We start from the raw sequence: 18,404 nt of genomic DNA, 5'->3' as shown, positions 1-18,404 counted from the left end.
CCGAAACCGAAGAGGCTTCATAGATTGTTTGAAAAGAAAACTATTGATATCAGTAATTTCTAAAGGCATCGCATGGAATATTGTCAATAATCAAGTTAAGACATACCTGAAAGTAAATTTCCAGATAGGTCTAGACTTCTTAACCTTGGGAAAGGCCTAATAAACTGCTCAGGCAAGACTTTCAGTCCGTTGCCTCGCAAGTTTAGCACTTCTAGAATTTCTCGCAACGGTTCTAGGTTAAAGACAGTCAGCGATAGAGGCCTACTTGTTCCTTTTAAATTTCTCTCTTGGATTTCTTGTATTGTTCCGAGTCTGAAAGAGTAAATAAATTAAATATCTACTAACTTAAAATATAAATACATTTTAAGACCCCACTGGCTATACATGACGTATGACAAACAAAAATAATACATTAATACAAAAAAAAATTGTAAAAATCTGAATATTTTGGTTTCACACTCGGATGTACAGTACTATAGGCTACTTATAGCAGACTTTTTGCCCTGTTACTTTATTGTCTCTGCTCTGGTGCCTTACCATATTGAACAATCGTTAAATATGAGTTTTCATTTCATTTTCTTTTTTTTGTGCAGTTTTTGATGATTTTTTCTTTAAATGTTTTCTGTGAATAGTTTTTCGTATGAAAAGCTTTTTCACTGTCTTATTAATAAATTTTAACCCTTTTTAGTATATTTTCGTTTCAAAGGTAGGTACAGTATTTCTGAAAATTATTACTTTTAGAATTTGAATGAAGCAAAAATCTCGGACTCTATGACTAGTATCTTTTCAACATGTTCGAAACGAAATCAGAACAATCTGTGGATTTTCATCCTCAAATCAAGACCTTTTGTATTTACTTTTGTTGTTATCTATTTTCCACCAAATAGTAGATGCTTATGCACCGATTATTTTAAGGGGGGGTCATAAAAAATGAAACAGGAAATTACGAAAAATCAGAACAAACTCAGGACTTCGGTTAGAAAAAAAGGCAAAAAGAAAATACAATAGGTCGTGATTTAAGGATGGATATACACAGTTTGTTCGTTCCGAACAAATGTTCCTGAATTCGTTCCGAATACGTTGAAAAGACACTAGTTATACAATCCGAGATCTTTGCTTCATTCGAATTATAAATGTAACCTTTTTTCAGAAACACTGTATCTAGAATTGAAAGAAAAATATATTAAAAAGAACGAAAGGAAAACTCACTTTGAACGAAAGGAAAACTCACATTTGAACGAAACGCAGTATGGTAAAGAACCAAGCACAAAACATATAAAGAAAAACACAACAGAGGCTACATACACAAAAAAAAGAAAAGAAAAACGAAACAGAAACTCATATTTGAGCGAAATGCAATATGGTAAAGAACCCTGCACAAACAATAAAGGAACAATATAAGTATACAAAGTAATATACAATATAAGTATACAATATATACAAAGTAGTATACAATATAAGTATACAATATAAGGAACAAAGGAACAATATAAAACAATATAAGTTTACTATTTAGTTTAAATCTGAATGTCAAATCAAAACATTCGAATTTTTACTATTATTTTTGTATTAAAAAGTTTGTTTTATTTTTCACTGTCTTATAATAAAATTGTACCGTCTTTAATATATGTTCGTTTCAATTGTAAATGGACAGATAGTTTGGTCTAAGAAAATATATTTAAATGCTTTATCTGTTACTCTTTTTACTTCTATTATTACTATTTTCACCATTATTTAGATTTGTAGTCTGTAATTATTTATTAAAAGCCGTTTTTTTTCATTTTTAACAAATAAGAAGTATTCATTATCGCAGGTTAAGTAAGTTACTGGGCTGCAAAGGTAAGCTACTGGGCACACAAAAGTAAGATCATTACAAGAAAAATCCTTCCTATTATTGTCACTAATGGCGAGTGGCTGTGCAATCTACGAATTTCCCGGAAAAAATTCTTTTTCCTGAAATCTCTCCGGAAACTAACCTCTTTTAGTAAATAACGATTTTTATTTTGCGTTAACTTCCGTTGGTTTATGGGCATTACTTTTTGGAGAGAGTTAGATAAAACAAATTTCCTTTTGAAAAAATTTGGGGGTATTGGACGCACTACTAAAAGCCTTTGATTTGATTTAAACATAATTTTCAATCCATTTTTTAATGATTTGAAATCAAAAGATTTTTTTTACTAAATCTTAAATATATTTATATTTGTTGAATGAATTGATATTGTTTTTTGTATTCCATGAGGTTTCTATTGTTCAAGGGGGGCTACCCCTACCTCATCCCTAACTCTTTACTCTAACGTTTGACTTATTGTCGCAATGCTTTAAGTATAACTACTGAATACTAGGATTGTTGAAATTGAATGAGAAGTGTTTTAAAGAGATTTAAGACTTTAGCGTAAAGAGCGAAGAGTGAGGAAGGGGGAGCCCTTCTTATATACAATATAGTTTTTGCTCGTTTTTTTAATATAATTCCTTACTTTCAGTTGACAAATTTTCGTTAAGTACAATTATTTAAGGATCAATGCTAACTTTTCTTAACCTTCGCTATTCAATAATTGATAAAAATAGGTTCTTGTTCAAGGTGATGTTGTTTTGGATGTCAAAGAGTTAATTGACAAACAACAGAATAACCAAGGCTAGGTAATAACTCAATACTATTTCCTTCCATTCCTTGATCAGTGTTTGTTACTATCTCCAAATTTGAAACCAGATACATAGTATAAATAAAAACTAAGTGATTGCCGCTTCAACTGGGAATAGCGTGTTGGATTACAAATTACACATTAATGGCATAGCTCCGTCATGGAATTTATCAGAGCACAATGAGTAATAAGGTGTGGAGTTAGTCAGACGAGTGTGGGCAATCAATAGAAAGTTATAGTGTATTGTCAAGGATCTTCTTTTTTTTTTGTTTATCTACCGATCTCAGAAGATCAAATATTATCAGCATAAACTTATCAAATCATCCACTTCACTGCTGGGATTCTACTCGGGCTAAATAGAGCAAGTTAGCACCAGGGACAAAGTCATTTTGGGGGTCCTTCTTTGTGAGACATGTGAGACATATATATATATATATATATATATATATATATATATATATATATATATATATATATATATATATATATATATATATATATATATATATATATATATATATATATATATATATATATATATATATATATATATATATATATATATATATATATATATATGCGTCTTTGTATATGTGTATGGGTGTCTATTAAAAAATCTCTTTAAAGTCACCAGTTCATTGTACCCAAAAAAGAAAGTGTATAGGGTATGAAACTTAGAACGATCATAAATTATACAGCTCGAAGAAAACAAATCCTAAATCTAAATAAAACTAAAATTAACATTTGAACAGAACTAAAGACTTATGGAAACACAATCAAATAATTGCGACATAGGCGCCCTCTCCAAACCCCCCTCACCCCAAGAAGGTCCAGTAGTTCAATCATGCTTTACTGAAAACTAAACAGATTGCTTACATTTGAAGCTTTACTAGCCTATTTATTTTCAGTAATTTTAAAAGATACAGGTACAAACGGAAGGAAACAGGAACGAAAATAAAGTTATTTTAAAGTACTAAGACCCGGTATAGGACATTAAAATAAAACCTTTTCTACCCCCTGGACCCATCTTAGGTTTATTTTTTCCTTAAACAGTGATTTTCTGAAAATTTCTTTAGGTTATTTCAGAACTAGAAAGTTTTTAGAACAGCGTTTTTTGAGTGAGTTTTATGTAACCAATTCGAAAAGTTATATTTCATTTTCTTTGTTTTTAGTATTTTAAAATATTGTCCTGGGCCGTAGCCAGGATTTTGTTTTCGCTAAGGGGAAAGTTACAAAATTACTTAAAAAAACGTATAAAAAGTTTGTTTATATGCATTTTGCCACGTTTATACGAGTCCGTCAAAGATTTGTTTTGGGGTGGGGGATCAAATGTCTCAACCTTCTCCTCTGAATACACCCCTGTTATTGTCAAAAGCATTTTTTCGATAACATTTTTCCTGGTAAAATGAGTAGGGTAATCTTCATGATATTATAGTTTTTATTATAACACAGACATTTTAGGGTGAGGGTTGTATGAGAGGGTAGAGCTTATTCTTATTTCTGGTAACTTCTATTATATTTAGTTTACTGATTGTATAACACAATAGATTGTTTTGAAAATTACCAATTAGTTTTTCTAATAATTTTACTAAACTCTAGAAATTACTTCACATTTGAAAGGAATATGAGTCGTGTTGGGATCTTTTACGGTGGCACTAGTCAAGGTTAGAGTAGGGATAGCAGGAGCGGTAGCGATAACGATGGTTCGATTAGGAGTTATGGGGATACACGTAGGAGTACCCACTACAGAAAAGTTCCATCGGAGGATTCCTGGTATCTTTGATGCCCTCGAGTTAAGCTTGAAATATAAATTGAAGTAATTGAAATGAATTGAATACAAAGTAATGTGGCGCCTTGGACTTAAGTAATCCCTGGTAAGCCACAAGTCAAGTGAAATGCAACATTTTTGTATTTATGAAAACGGAAGGAGGAAGCGATGAATGAGGTCGGGGTTTCAGGCCCAAACAATTCAGGAGACCAAAATATTTGCCCAATCATCATTCCAGTAAGGACTGACATGTCCATCTTTCCATAAAGTGAGCCTTCTAATGAGATATTAATTTAATTTGTTACTTTTTCCCCTGGGTTACGATCACTTATTTGAACCAGAGGGACATTTTACGGACCTTTCGACCGTCTGACTAAAATAGCTACATTAAAATTTTGTTCCAGTGCTAGGAGAGCGTGAGGGTGCCCAATGGCAAAACAATGTTGAAAAGGTGGCTTGTAACCTTAAAATCAGTTTTACCTCTTAAAAAAAAAAAAAAAAAAAACAATAACAAATTTCATTTATTGTTAACAATATTGGAGTGTCGAAAAAGGAGACACGTCGCTCTTTACTGCGTCCATGCTATTTCATTAACCATGATATTGAACATTAAAAACGTGGTCACTGAGTTCATAAACAATATGTAAGCGTTTGGAATCCAAGGCGGTTGAATCCAATGAAAACTAAAATTAGCTAAAATTAACTAAAATTTGAGAGTTAGATCCCCTGGTTGGGTTTTAACTTTTCACCCCCAATAAATTCCTTCCACAATAAGGTTGATGCTTTAACGTGGCAAGAAATGTGAATTTTGGAAAGTAGCATCTCTTTTTCTATTTGATAATACTCACCTATTAAATGCCATATTCAGGACTTTTAGTTTCCAAAGATGGAAAAACTGTTTTCCCTCTGGGAGAGTTGTTATATTATTATTGCTTAAATCCAATATTTCCAATTCTGTCAAATTCATAATGGCTGGTGGGAAGCGTCTCAGGGAATTGCCTGATAAATCTATTTCTATGAGACTTTCTGCCGACTTAAGAAACGCATCTTGTTGTATTTGTTTAACCCCACTGCTGACAAGTCGTATTTTCGATATCGTCTGATTAAATGATGGACATTGTAAGATTTTACAGTGTAAACAGTCCACTTCCAATATTTCTTGGGCCTTTAATTTATTCAGATGGCTGGATATGAAGTCCGTAGTCACACCCCGACATTTTACTGCTTCTATAAAATCGAGTGCAGGAACACGCTCATTTAAGCACCCAATAAAGGGCTCATTGCTTAATGTCCTTCCAGGATTTTTCGCCGATGATGTAACAATGAGGAGAACCAAATAAACTGTTGTGCTCGATTTTTTCTTTACCCTATAAGACAAAAAAAGAGTAAAAAAAAAAAAAATATTAATCCAAACGAAAAATCCTTATTTTGAGCAGATAAAACAAACATATATAATTTCGGACATACTACATAAGCGCAAGATATTGAAATGCAGAAAAATAGCCTTGCTGTGCGTAACAGTGTTTGGACTGCGTTTGAACGACGATTTTCCCTAAAATTTTGCCACGCCTGGCATACTTTGGCCACGCTTGGCACGCAGTACCTGGCGTACGTGATTTTTGAAAGTCCGTGACCCCTCGGGTGTATCAAAGCTTCCTTAAGCTAGCCTTATCAAAGGCTAGCGCGATTTCGCTGATACTGATGAAGGATACCATGAAATTCAGAAATAACGGAAATCTGTTTTTATATGATACGCTATTTTTAAAGTTACTTATTTTGTTAATGGTTATTTTTAATTTTAAATTGTGCTATTTTGAAGGCAAAAAAATTTATTTCGATCATACTTGTCAATAAAAACAAAATAATACTCCACTACAGTATCGGTAGTGTGTGCAGTGTACAATAGGGCGAGTTTAGCAACGTTTAACTTTCAAGCGTAATTTTAGATTTACCAGTCAGACTAATGATTGACTGCTAATTATTTTGGAATTGCAAAAGTTTGAAACTTGAAATAGTAGTTTTCGCAACTGTAAGCTGAATCAGCAAAAAATAAAAAAATCAATCGTAGAAAATATATAAAAACAAATTTTTAAAATGCGGCTTATCAAACCTAGCTCTTGTCATTTTAATTTTCCGTTTCAATAGTATATGTGGATTCTAGGTGTTTAACCCTCCGGAAAATACCCCCCCCCTTGGAAAATACCGCATGAAAAATACTCCTTTGGAAAACACACACACGCCCGTGGAAAATACCCCCCGAAGAAAACACCCCCCCGCGGCTGGTTAGTCTCCAATTACTTTCGACTTATAAGAAAAGGACTAGAACTCTCAATTTCTGATCGAATAGCGAAGACCAAAAATAATCCCAGAAATCGAGTGGGTTTCAATATCAATTGTACATTTTTGATGCGTTTTTAAAGTTGTTTACCCCCCCCCCCCTGATTAAAAAATACCAAACAAAAGTCTCGGGTACTGCCCTGGGGATTATATTTCACTTTCTACCTCACCGCTCCCTCGTCTCTCTCTGAGTACTATAGTTATGTGTTTATCTGAATGCTCAGTGAGAGTTGGGATGTTTTGGTATTAAAATGCACCCTTTAAGGTCTCTCCGTCACTCTCTAACTACAAAACAATCTACGAAACTCCAGATCCCAATATATGTGTGATATTAAGGCTAGTGTTCCCTGAGTAGGTTTTACTAAGTTATTTTTCGTGTCCCTTACGGTTTTATGATATGTGAAAGAAAAAAAATATTGCTTCCGTTCCGTAGTGGAGATTCAATTCTGTCTATTGAATCGAGTTTTCGAAATTCAATGTACAGGGTTTTTCAAAAATACATTAAAAATTGGTTGAAAATTATTGAAAAAAGGAGTTCATTTGTGTTTTTAAGCCAGCTTAAACCTACTGCAAGAAAACATTCTAAGTAATATTAAAATTCTGGCTCTGAATGGATCTAAGACTTGTCAATCCGTTGGCATAAGTATTTTGTTCTTTTGGTGCAAGTTATAGCTCCAGACTTGTCGCAAAATCGCTTGTTTTAGAGGGAACATATACCATAAAATCAAGAACTATTGACAGATGCGATTACAGTTTGGCTCGGGTACAAAAATCGAAGCTTGCTCTGCTTCAGCTAATCCTCTCACTCCACAAGTCAAAAATTTAGCGGAAGGTGTCAGAGCGTTTTTAGCAGGGGGATGAAGGGAGTTAGTAATATAGACCTTTTTTCTCTGTTTTCAAGGAACGTCTTTGGATCAATGTCTGGTGGATTATCTTGCAGTTGATCTTCAAGCCCAGTCAGCACTAATAAAAGTTTACATTTTCATAATAGCTCAAACTCATGCTTCTGTAGTTGCTATGTCGGTTTATTTTTATTTTCATATTTTCACTTGGCATATAAATAGTGAAAAATCTACCACTTTTTATTCTACGTTTTCAGCCTTTTTATTTGAGGGGGTAGCATTTTGGGAGGTATCGTTGGACGAATTTTTGATTTTTATATGGAATCTGAATCAAAATTTCTATAATTACTTGTTTTTTTCTTTTCTCTTCGAAACTCATATCATACTTTATGAAGTTGGAGCTCAAGCTCTACTAGAAGTACCAGTAGCAGCTTAACAGGATTGCTTTTATTGTTTAAGCAGGAGCTTGAACAGCCATCTATCATAGGCAGCGTAATAGCATGGCCTAAGTAAAGAATGATTTCGGCACAATGTATTATTATTATTATTTTCTTTTTTTTTTAATCAGGGCACTTCGTATAGAAGAAGTTGTCGTAGAAACTCAAAAAAGGCTCATTTGATTAGAAATTTGAAGGGCTGGTGCCCTATTTAATAGTTGAAAGTGATTGGAGGTCAAGCAGCTCCCCCACACCCATCATTTCCCCTAACACATCTAATTAAATTTTTGAGATAGCCATTTTGCTCAGCGTAGTTGAAAGTTCGTGGACTTATGTTTTTGAAGAAGACCATCCCCCACAGACCTCGAGGCATGGGTTGTAAGTTATGCCATGGGTTGTAATTATTACAACCCCTATGCGTTCTCAAGGACAGAACATAATTTGTACTTTACTGAATTTTTCTTTTAATGTTTTCACTTTTATAATTTTAATAAACCCTAAATTATTAAGATTTTAAAAAATAAATATGAGCATATGTTTATTAAACTGACAATGCGTATTCATTTCTATTTTTTCAGTAAAGTGCAAATTATGTTCTGGCCTTGAGAAGGCATAGGGGTTGTGACCCCCTAAACATGGTAATTTCTGCTCGTTTTGAGCTTGACTTAGTGGTAATTTTGGTAGTAACAAAAGAAATAAGAAAGGGTGAAATATTAGAAAAAAGTAAGCAAAAAGTAGCTTAGGAACTGCTTTTCTTTTTATCTTTTCCGTTAAGGTGTAGTTGTCTTTAGGAAACAGTGGACCGTTCATTTTAAATTTATTCGGTCGAAAAGCGTCATCACGTCGATTTAATTAGTTTTGATTATTTGTTTTCGCGACACAACATGGTATTACTGACGAAAATTTAATACAGCCCTCAAAAGCTCATAAAACGTCAAATAGCCGAAACAAAATTTTAAATCCTGTTAAACTGTCTGACCTGATAATAAAAGTTTACTGTTTGTATTCACTGCAAAGAGACCACAGCATAAGCATATATTCGAAGAGTAGTAAAAAGTGTATTGCTTTCCATTAAAAATTTTCGTAACACATCAATCTAGACCTCTCATTATGACCCTGCCTCTTCGCGCACGCGCAATGACAAATGTTTAGGGCATTATGACGGGCTAATGGAAAACGTTTGCTGTGACGCACTGGGAACTTCCCAGTCAGCGCGCTATGATGTGCGTCTTTTTAAAGATAATTAAATAAAAAAAAACAAGTTTTTTTTTTTAACTGAAAGTAAGGAGCGACATTAAAACTTAAAACGAACAGAAATTATCACGTATATGAAAGAGGCTGTTCCCTCTTCAACGCCCCGCTCTTTACGCTAAAGGTTTTTTACTGTTTTAAGAGGTAGAGTTAAGAGAAAGAGTCAAACTTTAGCGTAAAGAGCGGGGCGTTGAAGAGGAAAAGTCCCTTTCATATACGGAGTAATTTCATATAAGGAAGTATGCGCATATTGCCTTTTCGTCAGTTGTACATTTCCCTCATCATGCCCTGAAAGTTTCCCCTTAATATTCTTAAGCCATTCATAAAATTAAAAATATTTATTTCGATCTGAATGTTTCTATTTCTCATAATATCAGAAAAAAAGCGTTGTAACCGAGATTACCGAAAAAAATGAATTTAATTCAAAGAAGATGCCTGCAGTATACTGATATGCTGCAGTATTGAACTAGCTCTCAAAGGGATTACACCTGTTTGAACTTTTGAATAGTTTGAACTTGATTCCTTAGCCATGAATTAATTCAGTGACTACAGAAATTGTGCAATCTGATACTTGAATTTATCACACAATCAGATTTTTGGTGTTTTGAATTGAGAAAATTAGATACGATAGCCAAGTGTGGTGTGTAGAGAAAATTGGATATAATTTGCCTGCGCGTTAATTACACTTTTTAGTGTAGAGAAGGGTTATTAGTTGGGCCGACCTCGCACAGTTTGGACTGATTGTTCACTTGGATACATTAGTGAGGCTCGGCCCTCACGGAAAGATAAGTTTCTTTCACTTTATAATCTTTTATTTACTAGGCATGAATAATGCGAACATTAAAATCGGTGATTTATTCCTAGCCAAATTTGCGGGCTATCCCCTCTGGCCAATTCGAATCCTAGAGGTAATGACGACAAATACCGGAGACTGCAAATTTGCTGTTTTTTGCTACGGCAAAAAACACGTTTTTTGCTACGGCAAAAAAATGGGGCTGTTCCCTCTTCAACGCCCTGCTCTTTGCGCTAAAGTTTGACTCTTTCTCTCAACTCTAATTTTTAAAACAGTAAAAACTTTAGCGTAAAGAGCAGGGCGTTGAAGAGGGAACAGCCCCTTTCATATACGGGGTGATTTCTGTTTGTTTAAAGTTTTAATATAGCTCCTTACTTTCAGTTAAAAAAACTTGTTTTTTTATTTAGTTTCTGAACGTTTTTTAGTTAATCCATGTTTTGATTTCGGTTCTCCGTAGATCAATAATTAAAGCGAAATTTGCATATTTATTTATTTGGCTAAATGGCTTTCCCATAGTTTTGATCGAATGATTTTGAGAAAAAAGGAGGGGGAGGAGGCCCAGTTGCCCTCCTATTTTTTGGGTACTTAAAAAGGCAACTAGATATATGTAACTTACGAATTAGCCTACGTAACAAACTTCTATATTCGTACGTTTTTATTATGTATATGAGAGAGTTCACCCGCTCGTCAATACCTCGCTCTTTACACTAAAGCTTAAATTTTGTCCCCTGAATCACAAAGGCCGTAGAATAAATAGTTGAAATTACTAAAAATGCTTTAGCGTAAAGACTGAGGTATTAGGAGGAGATGAACCCCTTACATGCGTAATATTTTCTGTTCGTTTTAATTTTTAATGCTACTCCTTACTTTCAGTTGAAAAAACTTTTGCATATTTATTTTTTCATTGTTTTTTTAAATAGTGTTAGAAAATGCTGCGCCCCCTTTATGGAAATCTTCTTCCCCCGTGACAAATTCCTCTATGAAAAGTATACCCCACATAACCCCCTCTTTTCAACCCCCCTCCCAACCAAAAAATCTCCCTGAAAACGTCTGTACAGTCCCCAAAAACCATTACTATATGCAAACACTGGTCAAAATTTGTAACTTGCAGCCCCTCCCACGGGGACTGTGGGGGAGTAAGTCGTCCCCAAAGATATAGTTATAAGGTTTTTCGACTATGCTGAATAAAATGGCTATCTCAGAATTTTGGTCCGACGACTTTGGTAAAAAAAATGAGCGTGGGAGGGGGCTTAGGTGCCCTCCAATTTTTTTGGTCACTTAAAAAGGGCACTAGAACTTTTCATTTCCGTTCGAATGAGCCCTCTCGCAAAATTCTAGGACCACTGGGTCGATACGATCATCCCTGGGGAAAAGAAAAAAAACAAAAAAACAAAAAAAATAAATAAACACGCATCCGCGATTTGTCTTCTGGCAAAAAATGCAAAATTCCACATTTTTGTAGATAGGAGCTGGGAACTTTTACAGTAGGGGTCTCTGATACGCTGAACCTGGTGGTGTGATTTTCGTTAAGATTCTATGACTTTTAGGGGGGGTGTTTCCCCCTATTTTCTAAAATAGGGCAAATTTTCTCAGGCTCGTAACTTCTGATGGGTAGGACTAAACTTGATGAAACTTATATATTTGAAATCAGCATTAAAATGCGATTCTTTTGATGTAACTATTGGTATCAAAATTCGGTTTTTAGAGTTTTGGTTACTATTGAGCCGGGTCGCTCCTTACTACAGTTACCACGAACTGTTTGATTTTCGCTACTGTTCGTATATATACTTATGCTTTGAAAGGGAGTTAACGACCTAAGGATGTGTAAGGTATTTCAGTTACCTGTTAATAGCATCAGTTCCAATAGCACCGCCAGCATATTTGTCAAGGGAGGGGTCAGAATTACAAGGATAAAATTGGGACCATTACTTATTTCTTCTCTTATAATACATTTTTAAATATCGTTTTGTTTTCTCGTTAGAAGAGAGGCCATTCATTGTACCTCTGCCACCTCTCTGGTGGTGCCTGTAATCGATATAGTTTGTATTTGTTTTAAATCAAAATTCTTTACCCCCTCCCTACTTTCAGAAAAGCGATTCACCCATTTTCAAAAATTTTGTAGACTAGGTGGATTACGCCACTCATGGTGAAAGTTTGCCACGGAAGATCTAAAGTTTGCCAATTCGTGTTATAAATTGGTGGAAGTGTACCATGTTTGTTGGAGTGGTGTTGCAACACTGGGTCTGCAACACTAGGTGCTGCAAAGTGAGCAAAGTGAGCATGGAAGTGTACCATGTTTGTTGGAGTGGTCTAGGTGTTGCAACACTGGGTCTGCAACACTAGGTGTTGCAAAGTGAGCAATCCTCAAGATAAACGATGAAGAAATTCTCAATGAAAACCTGAGAACAAATGTTGTCTTAAAAAGATTGTCCTATTCTAAAATAATAGCTGGAAGAATACACACAATATAAATGAAAGAAAAAATGTTACTGGTCAAGCTACTTGCGAAATAATTGCCAATTACGCAATTTATAGATAAAATCCCAAGTTGCTTAACCTGTAACATCGTATCGATGTTGGAAGGGATTTTAATTCTATATAATAGGCCATAATCCCTCCATGGGCTGTGATCCCGTAGGCAAAGGTCGGTCAGGAAAAACTAAATGCTTAAATATAAAATAACCTTTATTCATTATTTTATGGAATTCAATCGACCATGAGTTCAAACACAAAAGTCAAAGCTTCGGACAATAACGAATTAAATAGTTCGATCGAACACCGAGTAAACAGAAAACCAAGCTGAGATTGCTAGTTATTAGCAGGGTTCTGTGAGAGAATTTTCTTTATTTGGTTGGATGTTAGAGGTTGAGAAAAGAGGCTTTACACCGTTAGTATAGGTGTAATGTTGGGGGGTATTTGCGATCCCCTAGATCCCCCTAGATTTTAAAAATACCCTTTTCGGTATTTTCACTGAAAAGCATTTTTTTTTTTTAATTTTCGTTGAAAGAATTGAAAAACAGCAAAATCTTCCTCCCCTCGTCTATTTTCATGAATTGACGCTATTGATTGCTATGTATATATAATACAGACTTTCCGCCATTTAGATTGGATTAGTAGTATCCTCTATTTTTAATAGTTCACCCATACTATGAGGTGGTTTGGTGTGGTACCTTAAAAGGTCACCCCATCTCGTCCATTGTAAACTATTTAGTTTGAAAAAACTATTTACAATTGACTGAGTGATATTTAACTTATCGCGTTTTCGGCTGGAGATACAAATATCCAGCTTTAATAAAACTTTCATTACCGGAAAGTGTAAATTTTATTCACGATTAAATGTTGTATAATTTTTCTTCTTCAAGTTCTGGAAAGAGCAGTCCCTTAAAACGTTCTAGCATACCTGGTTGGAAAACGCTCTTTATTCAAAAATGAGTTTATCCCCTCCAGGTTTATTATATATTTACACCAATGATGCCGCCTAATCTCTCCCAAAGGAAAAGTAAGCCAAAGTGTCGGTCTAATTACGCTTTAAATATTTAAACTTTACTCTGGCGCACTAATGCAGCAATAATCACACAACACACTGAATTTACTAAAGTCGTAAAATGTCTGATCATCCTACCCAAAATACGGTACTATAAATGCTGAGTCATGTTTTTTTTTTTACTGCTTAGCATTCAAATTTGTTATTTTCATTGTCAGTAATGTAATATAGACCCTTTAAATTCAAAATAATATATAACCTCATGAGTATTGTAAAAAAAAGTAATTGTGTATTCATATGCATCACTGAAATTTTTTTGTCCAAGTCAAAGCCCTAGATGGACTCTTAACTTTTTAAGTTCATAATTATTAACACTCAAATCCTGGAATTTTTTTTTTTATATATATATAAGCCAGCTTGGCTAAATCTATAATTAAATGTACCTAAACTAAGTCTTTGGAATCGAATTAAATGAAAAAAAACAAGCTTTTTTTAACTGAAAGTAAGGAATGACATTAAAACTCAAAACAAACAGAAATCATTCCTTATATGATGGGTTTCCCCCTCCTCAATACCTTACTGTTTACGCTAAAGCTGTTAGCAATCATAAAAAAACCTTCCTATTCTAATTAAACGGCCCCTGTGTTTCTGTAACCATTCTTAAAAAAATTGGGACAAACAATTAAAGTTTATCGTAAAGAGCAAGGTATTGAGGAGGCGGCAATCCTTCATATACGTGATAATTTCTGTTCTGTTTGAGTTTTAATGTTGCTCCCTACTTTCAGTAAAAAAAAACTTGTTTATTATTTAATTTCTTTTCGTTTTTCAAATAATGCAGATAAATCAAGCTCACCCACCATGAAATATACCCCCACCTCCTCTCAAGGGAAACTGCCCTGTGAAAATTTCATGAAACTTAAAGTACACGCCCTCCCCCGTCAAGCTCCCTCCAGACAGTTTCATTCTTGCTGAAAATCCCCACCCCGTCAAATTTTTTGCGGACAATTCTGCTTGAAAAATTATCAGCATGCTTTCATTTGAAAAAGGCTTTAATCTTTAACTGGTTTCCCGATCACTCCGAAAATGCACCTTGCGAGGAATTTTTTCTGGAAATCAAAACACGTGGAAAATTGGCCCGGATGTTTCCTTCGGAACATTGAGTTGGTAAAGAGAATGCAGGACAATTAAAAAGAATTTCGTACAGAATTTCTGTCAAATATCCCTAGTTTCTTGGAGAATTCCCCCTCCCCGGACATACCCCTCCCCAAGGAAGATTCTCCCAATGGAAATCCACCCCAAGCATAACCCCCCACCCCCTCCCCAAAAAATGTCTTTATACTTCCCAATAACAAATACTATACGCAAACAATAGGCAAACTTCATAACTTACAGGCCTATTTCAATGGACGGTGGGGGTCATTTTACCCCTAAAGACATTTTTTTTTGATCTTTCAACTATACTGAACAAAATGACTATCTTAAAATTTTGATTATAAAACTTTGGGAAATAAAAAGGCGTGGGAGAAAGGCCAGTTGCCCTCCATTTTTTTCTGTCGCTTAAAAAGGGAACTAGAACTTTTAATTTCCGTCTGAATGCGCTCTCTTCCGATCTTCTAGGACCATTATTTCAATACGATTACCCCTGGGAAAAATGTAACAAAAAACAACAAGAAATAAACACGTATACGTGATCTGTTTTCTGGCAAAAATAGCTAGATTCAATACTTTTTTTTATATAAGAGCTTGAAACTTCTACTGTAGGTTTCTCTGGTACGCTGAATCTGATGGTTTGATTTCATAGTATATGGAATTTAACATAATTATAGTCAAAACCTAAAAAATCTCTGAATATAAATAAACGTTTTTTTTCGAAATATTTCTCACAGAAAGTTTGACTAACCCTATATTGAAACGTACTTGAATATTGAGAATTAAACACATCTTTTGTCAATAAAATTCTGTCAATGGTTTTGTAATGACACATTATTTATTTTTTACAGCCAGTTTGACTAAATCCGTAGTTAAATATACTCTTTTTGGAACTAAATCAATTTTAGTCGAAAATACAAAAAATCTTCTAATTTTTTCTACCTTTTTTAGGTTTTTTTTTTATATTTTAGCAGCAAACACACTTATAGCCAAAAAAAACAAGAAATCGTCGAAGTTTTTTCAACCGCTATTTTAGCCCTTTTTGCAGAATTTTTAGTGGCTAGGTCTGCAAAATTTCACACTTATGTGGGATTAAACACCCTTCTAGCCAAAAAAAGAAAAAAAAATCAATAAAAGTTTTCTACCGTTATGTCGGTCCTGTTTTTAATTTTAGCACCGGGAAGTGTGCTAAAATTAAAGTATAAGTATAAGTAAAAGTATAAGTATAAGTAAAGTATAATTAAAGTATAAGTATAAGTGTGCTAAAATTAAAGTATAAGTATAAGTAAAAGTATAAGTATAAGTAAAGTATAATTAAAGTATAAGTATAAGTGTGTTAAAATTAAAGTATAAGTATAAGTAAAAGTATAAGTATAAGTAAAGTATAATTGAAGTATAAGTATAAGTGTGCTAAAATTAAAGTATAAGTATAAGTAAAAGTATAAGTATAAGTAAAGTATAATTAAAGTATAAGTATAAGTGTGCTAAAATTAAAGTATAAGTATAAGTAAAAGTATAAGTATAAGTAAAGTATAATTAAAGTATAAGTATAAGTGTGCTAAAATTAAAGTATAAGTATAAGTAAAAGTATAAGTATAAGTAAAGTATAATTAAAGTATAAGTATAAGTGTGCTAAAATTACAGTGTGTATAAGTACATTTATATGTACTTATACAAGTTCTTTGTAATTAAAGACATTTATAGTTAAAAGCATACAAAAATGTCAAATTTTCTCAGCCGTGTCTTCTGAGGTCAGTATTTATAGATTGAAATGCCTAAGTGACAAATTCCACCATTCAAAGCTTTAAGTAGGACATATATGATATATTTTGCTGTTTTGACAAGCAGAGCTTTTGCAGACATGTAGATTTGTTCGGTAGATTTATTCTTTTGTCTATTTAATTATATATTAGACTTGGTTGTTACAAATATACTGATACCAAAAAAGAACTCATGGAAGTTGTAGCACTTGGATCTTTTTTTTATTCATAATGAAACATAGAAAATCGTAATATATAAAATTCGGGAATGCAAAGATTCTGAATAAAAAAGTATGCATGTGCCTAATTGTGCCTGGATAATGGACAGCATGACATAGCCTGATACATGTAGAAACTTTAATACACTTCAGAACTTATTCAGTTTTTATTGTATTTTGCCTTTTTCGGATATTTTGACTAATCTGAATTTGGCTAAATTTGGTTTGAATATGGCTAAGAGAATTTATCGGAGTTTGCTAAGGGAATATACCGAATTTTGCTCAAGGAGTCTACCGAAGATTGGCTCAATGAATTAACTAGAAGGTAAATAAGGGGATCTCAAAATTTTTGCAAGAAAATGTACTGTGAAAAGGGCCAAGGAGTGCATCAAACATTGAGCCGCGTATGAGTTTTGGAAATTCCCTCCACCCTGTATGAAATTTGGCCTTGAAAGACCCCCCCAGAAACATTCCTTTTCATAAAAAATCCCCCTAAAAGTGTCCGTGTATTTCCTTAAAACAAATACTATACATAAAAAAGAGTAAATTTCATAACTAACTTTCTCCGGGAGCTATGGATAGAGGGGGTCATTTACTCCTCAGAGCCTTAGCTATCGCACCTTTCAACTATACTTAATCGAATGGTTATCTCAAAATTTTGATCAGAAATGTTTGGTGTAAAAACGGATATGGGAGGGGGCTAGCTGTCATCCAATATTTTGGTAACTTGAAAAGGGGACTATAAATTTTAATTTTTGTTTGAATGAACTCACTGGAGAAGGGATCATTGCTTTCCAAGGATAAGAATTAGACATGGTTCTGGCGGCACTTGGCACCATACTGCTTAGTATGAATCTTGTTGAAATATTGATCAAGTGTATGATTTGTTCAGTTTTTTACCAATACCGGGGGGAGGGTCTGGGGGAAATTTTCTAGGAGTGTATCTCATGTAGGAATTTTTGGGGGGACGTCTATAACCATCCGTTTCCAAAGAACTTGCAGTTTTGAGAGCCCACATTTCAGGAAGCATTGATTCATGTCATTTCTCTGAATTCCTTTTAACTAAAGTATCTGCTACTAAAAAGTAAATATTTTTTTCGCGTAATATACCAAGGCACCTTTTGTCACCACTGTCAACACATTGAGGGCCTCAATAAGTAATTCATAGAAAGACCAGACCACTGATCACCAATCATCTTGATTCATAACTTGAAATGTTTTAATCTGTAACTTGAAATGTTAAGTGTATAAAATAAATTCAACTTTTTCTGCAATTATTTATCAGCCAAGAAACTACGCGAGAGAAAGCATGATTCAAATTTTCTGGATTTCTGCTCCACCCAGTTAATGAATATTCTTGTATTGAACGGATATATCTATTCAAGAAAAATAATTTTCATACCTTTGTAACCAGTCAAGCAGAGTATTTATAGCAACACGCAAGCACATTTAAATGTCTGAAACCAAGCACTTTATCAGTACTTTTTGGGGGAGGGGAACACAAAATAAAAAAATGGGATATTTATATAGGGAATAGCATATTTTTGGAAAGTAGGGGAGTACTCTTCTGAAGCCGTTCCCCCTTCGTGTTTGCCAGTATATAAAAAATAAAAAAGTCATTTCTTAAATACTTAGTGTGTGTGGGGGGAGGGTATAATTGAGGGGTTGAAAATACAGTCGTTTTGTACACACATGCTTTTGGGAGAAGAAAAGTGAAATCAGCAAC

At 33.9% G+C, this 18,404-nt stretch overlaps 2 protein-coding genes across 3 annotated transcripts in view; one reads left to right on the top strand and one right to left on the bottom strand.

Annotated features, from left to right (window-relative positions):
- LOC136033564 (rab3 GTPase-activating protein catalytic subunit-like) overlaps positions 1–18,404 on the top strand; it is a 424,515-nt gene that overhangs the window by 304,392 nt on the left and 101,719 nt on the right. The window lies entirely within an intron of this gene.
- Positions 1–18,404, bottom strand: part of LOC136033565 (uncharacterized) — a 35,622-nt gene that overhangs the window by 11,651 nt on the left and 5,567 nt on the right. Inside the window, exons 2-3 of the mRNA XM_065714324.1 lie at positions 5,256–5,774; positions 107–312 (exon numbers count right to left, since the gene is read on the bottom strand). Of these exons, the coding sequence (XP_065570396.1) occupies positions 107–312; positions 5,256–5,774 (725 nt within the window). The remainder of the gene's footprint in view (positions 1–106; positions 313–5,255; positions 5,775–18,404) is intronic.

This window comes from Artemia franciscana, chromosome 12 (assembly GCF_032884065.1).
Source record: "Artemia franciscana chromosome 12, ASM3288406v1, whole genome shotgun sequence".
NCBI classification, from domain to species: Eukaryota; Metazoa; Arthropoda; class Branchiopoda; order Anostraca; family Artemiidae; genus Artemia; species Artemia franciscana.
This window is presented reverse-complemented; position numbering and strand designations above follow the sequence as displayed.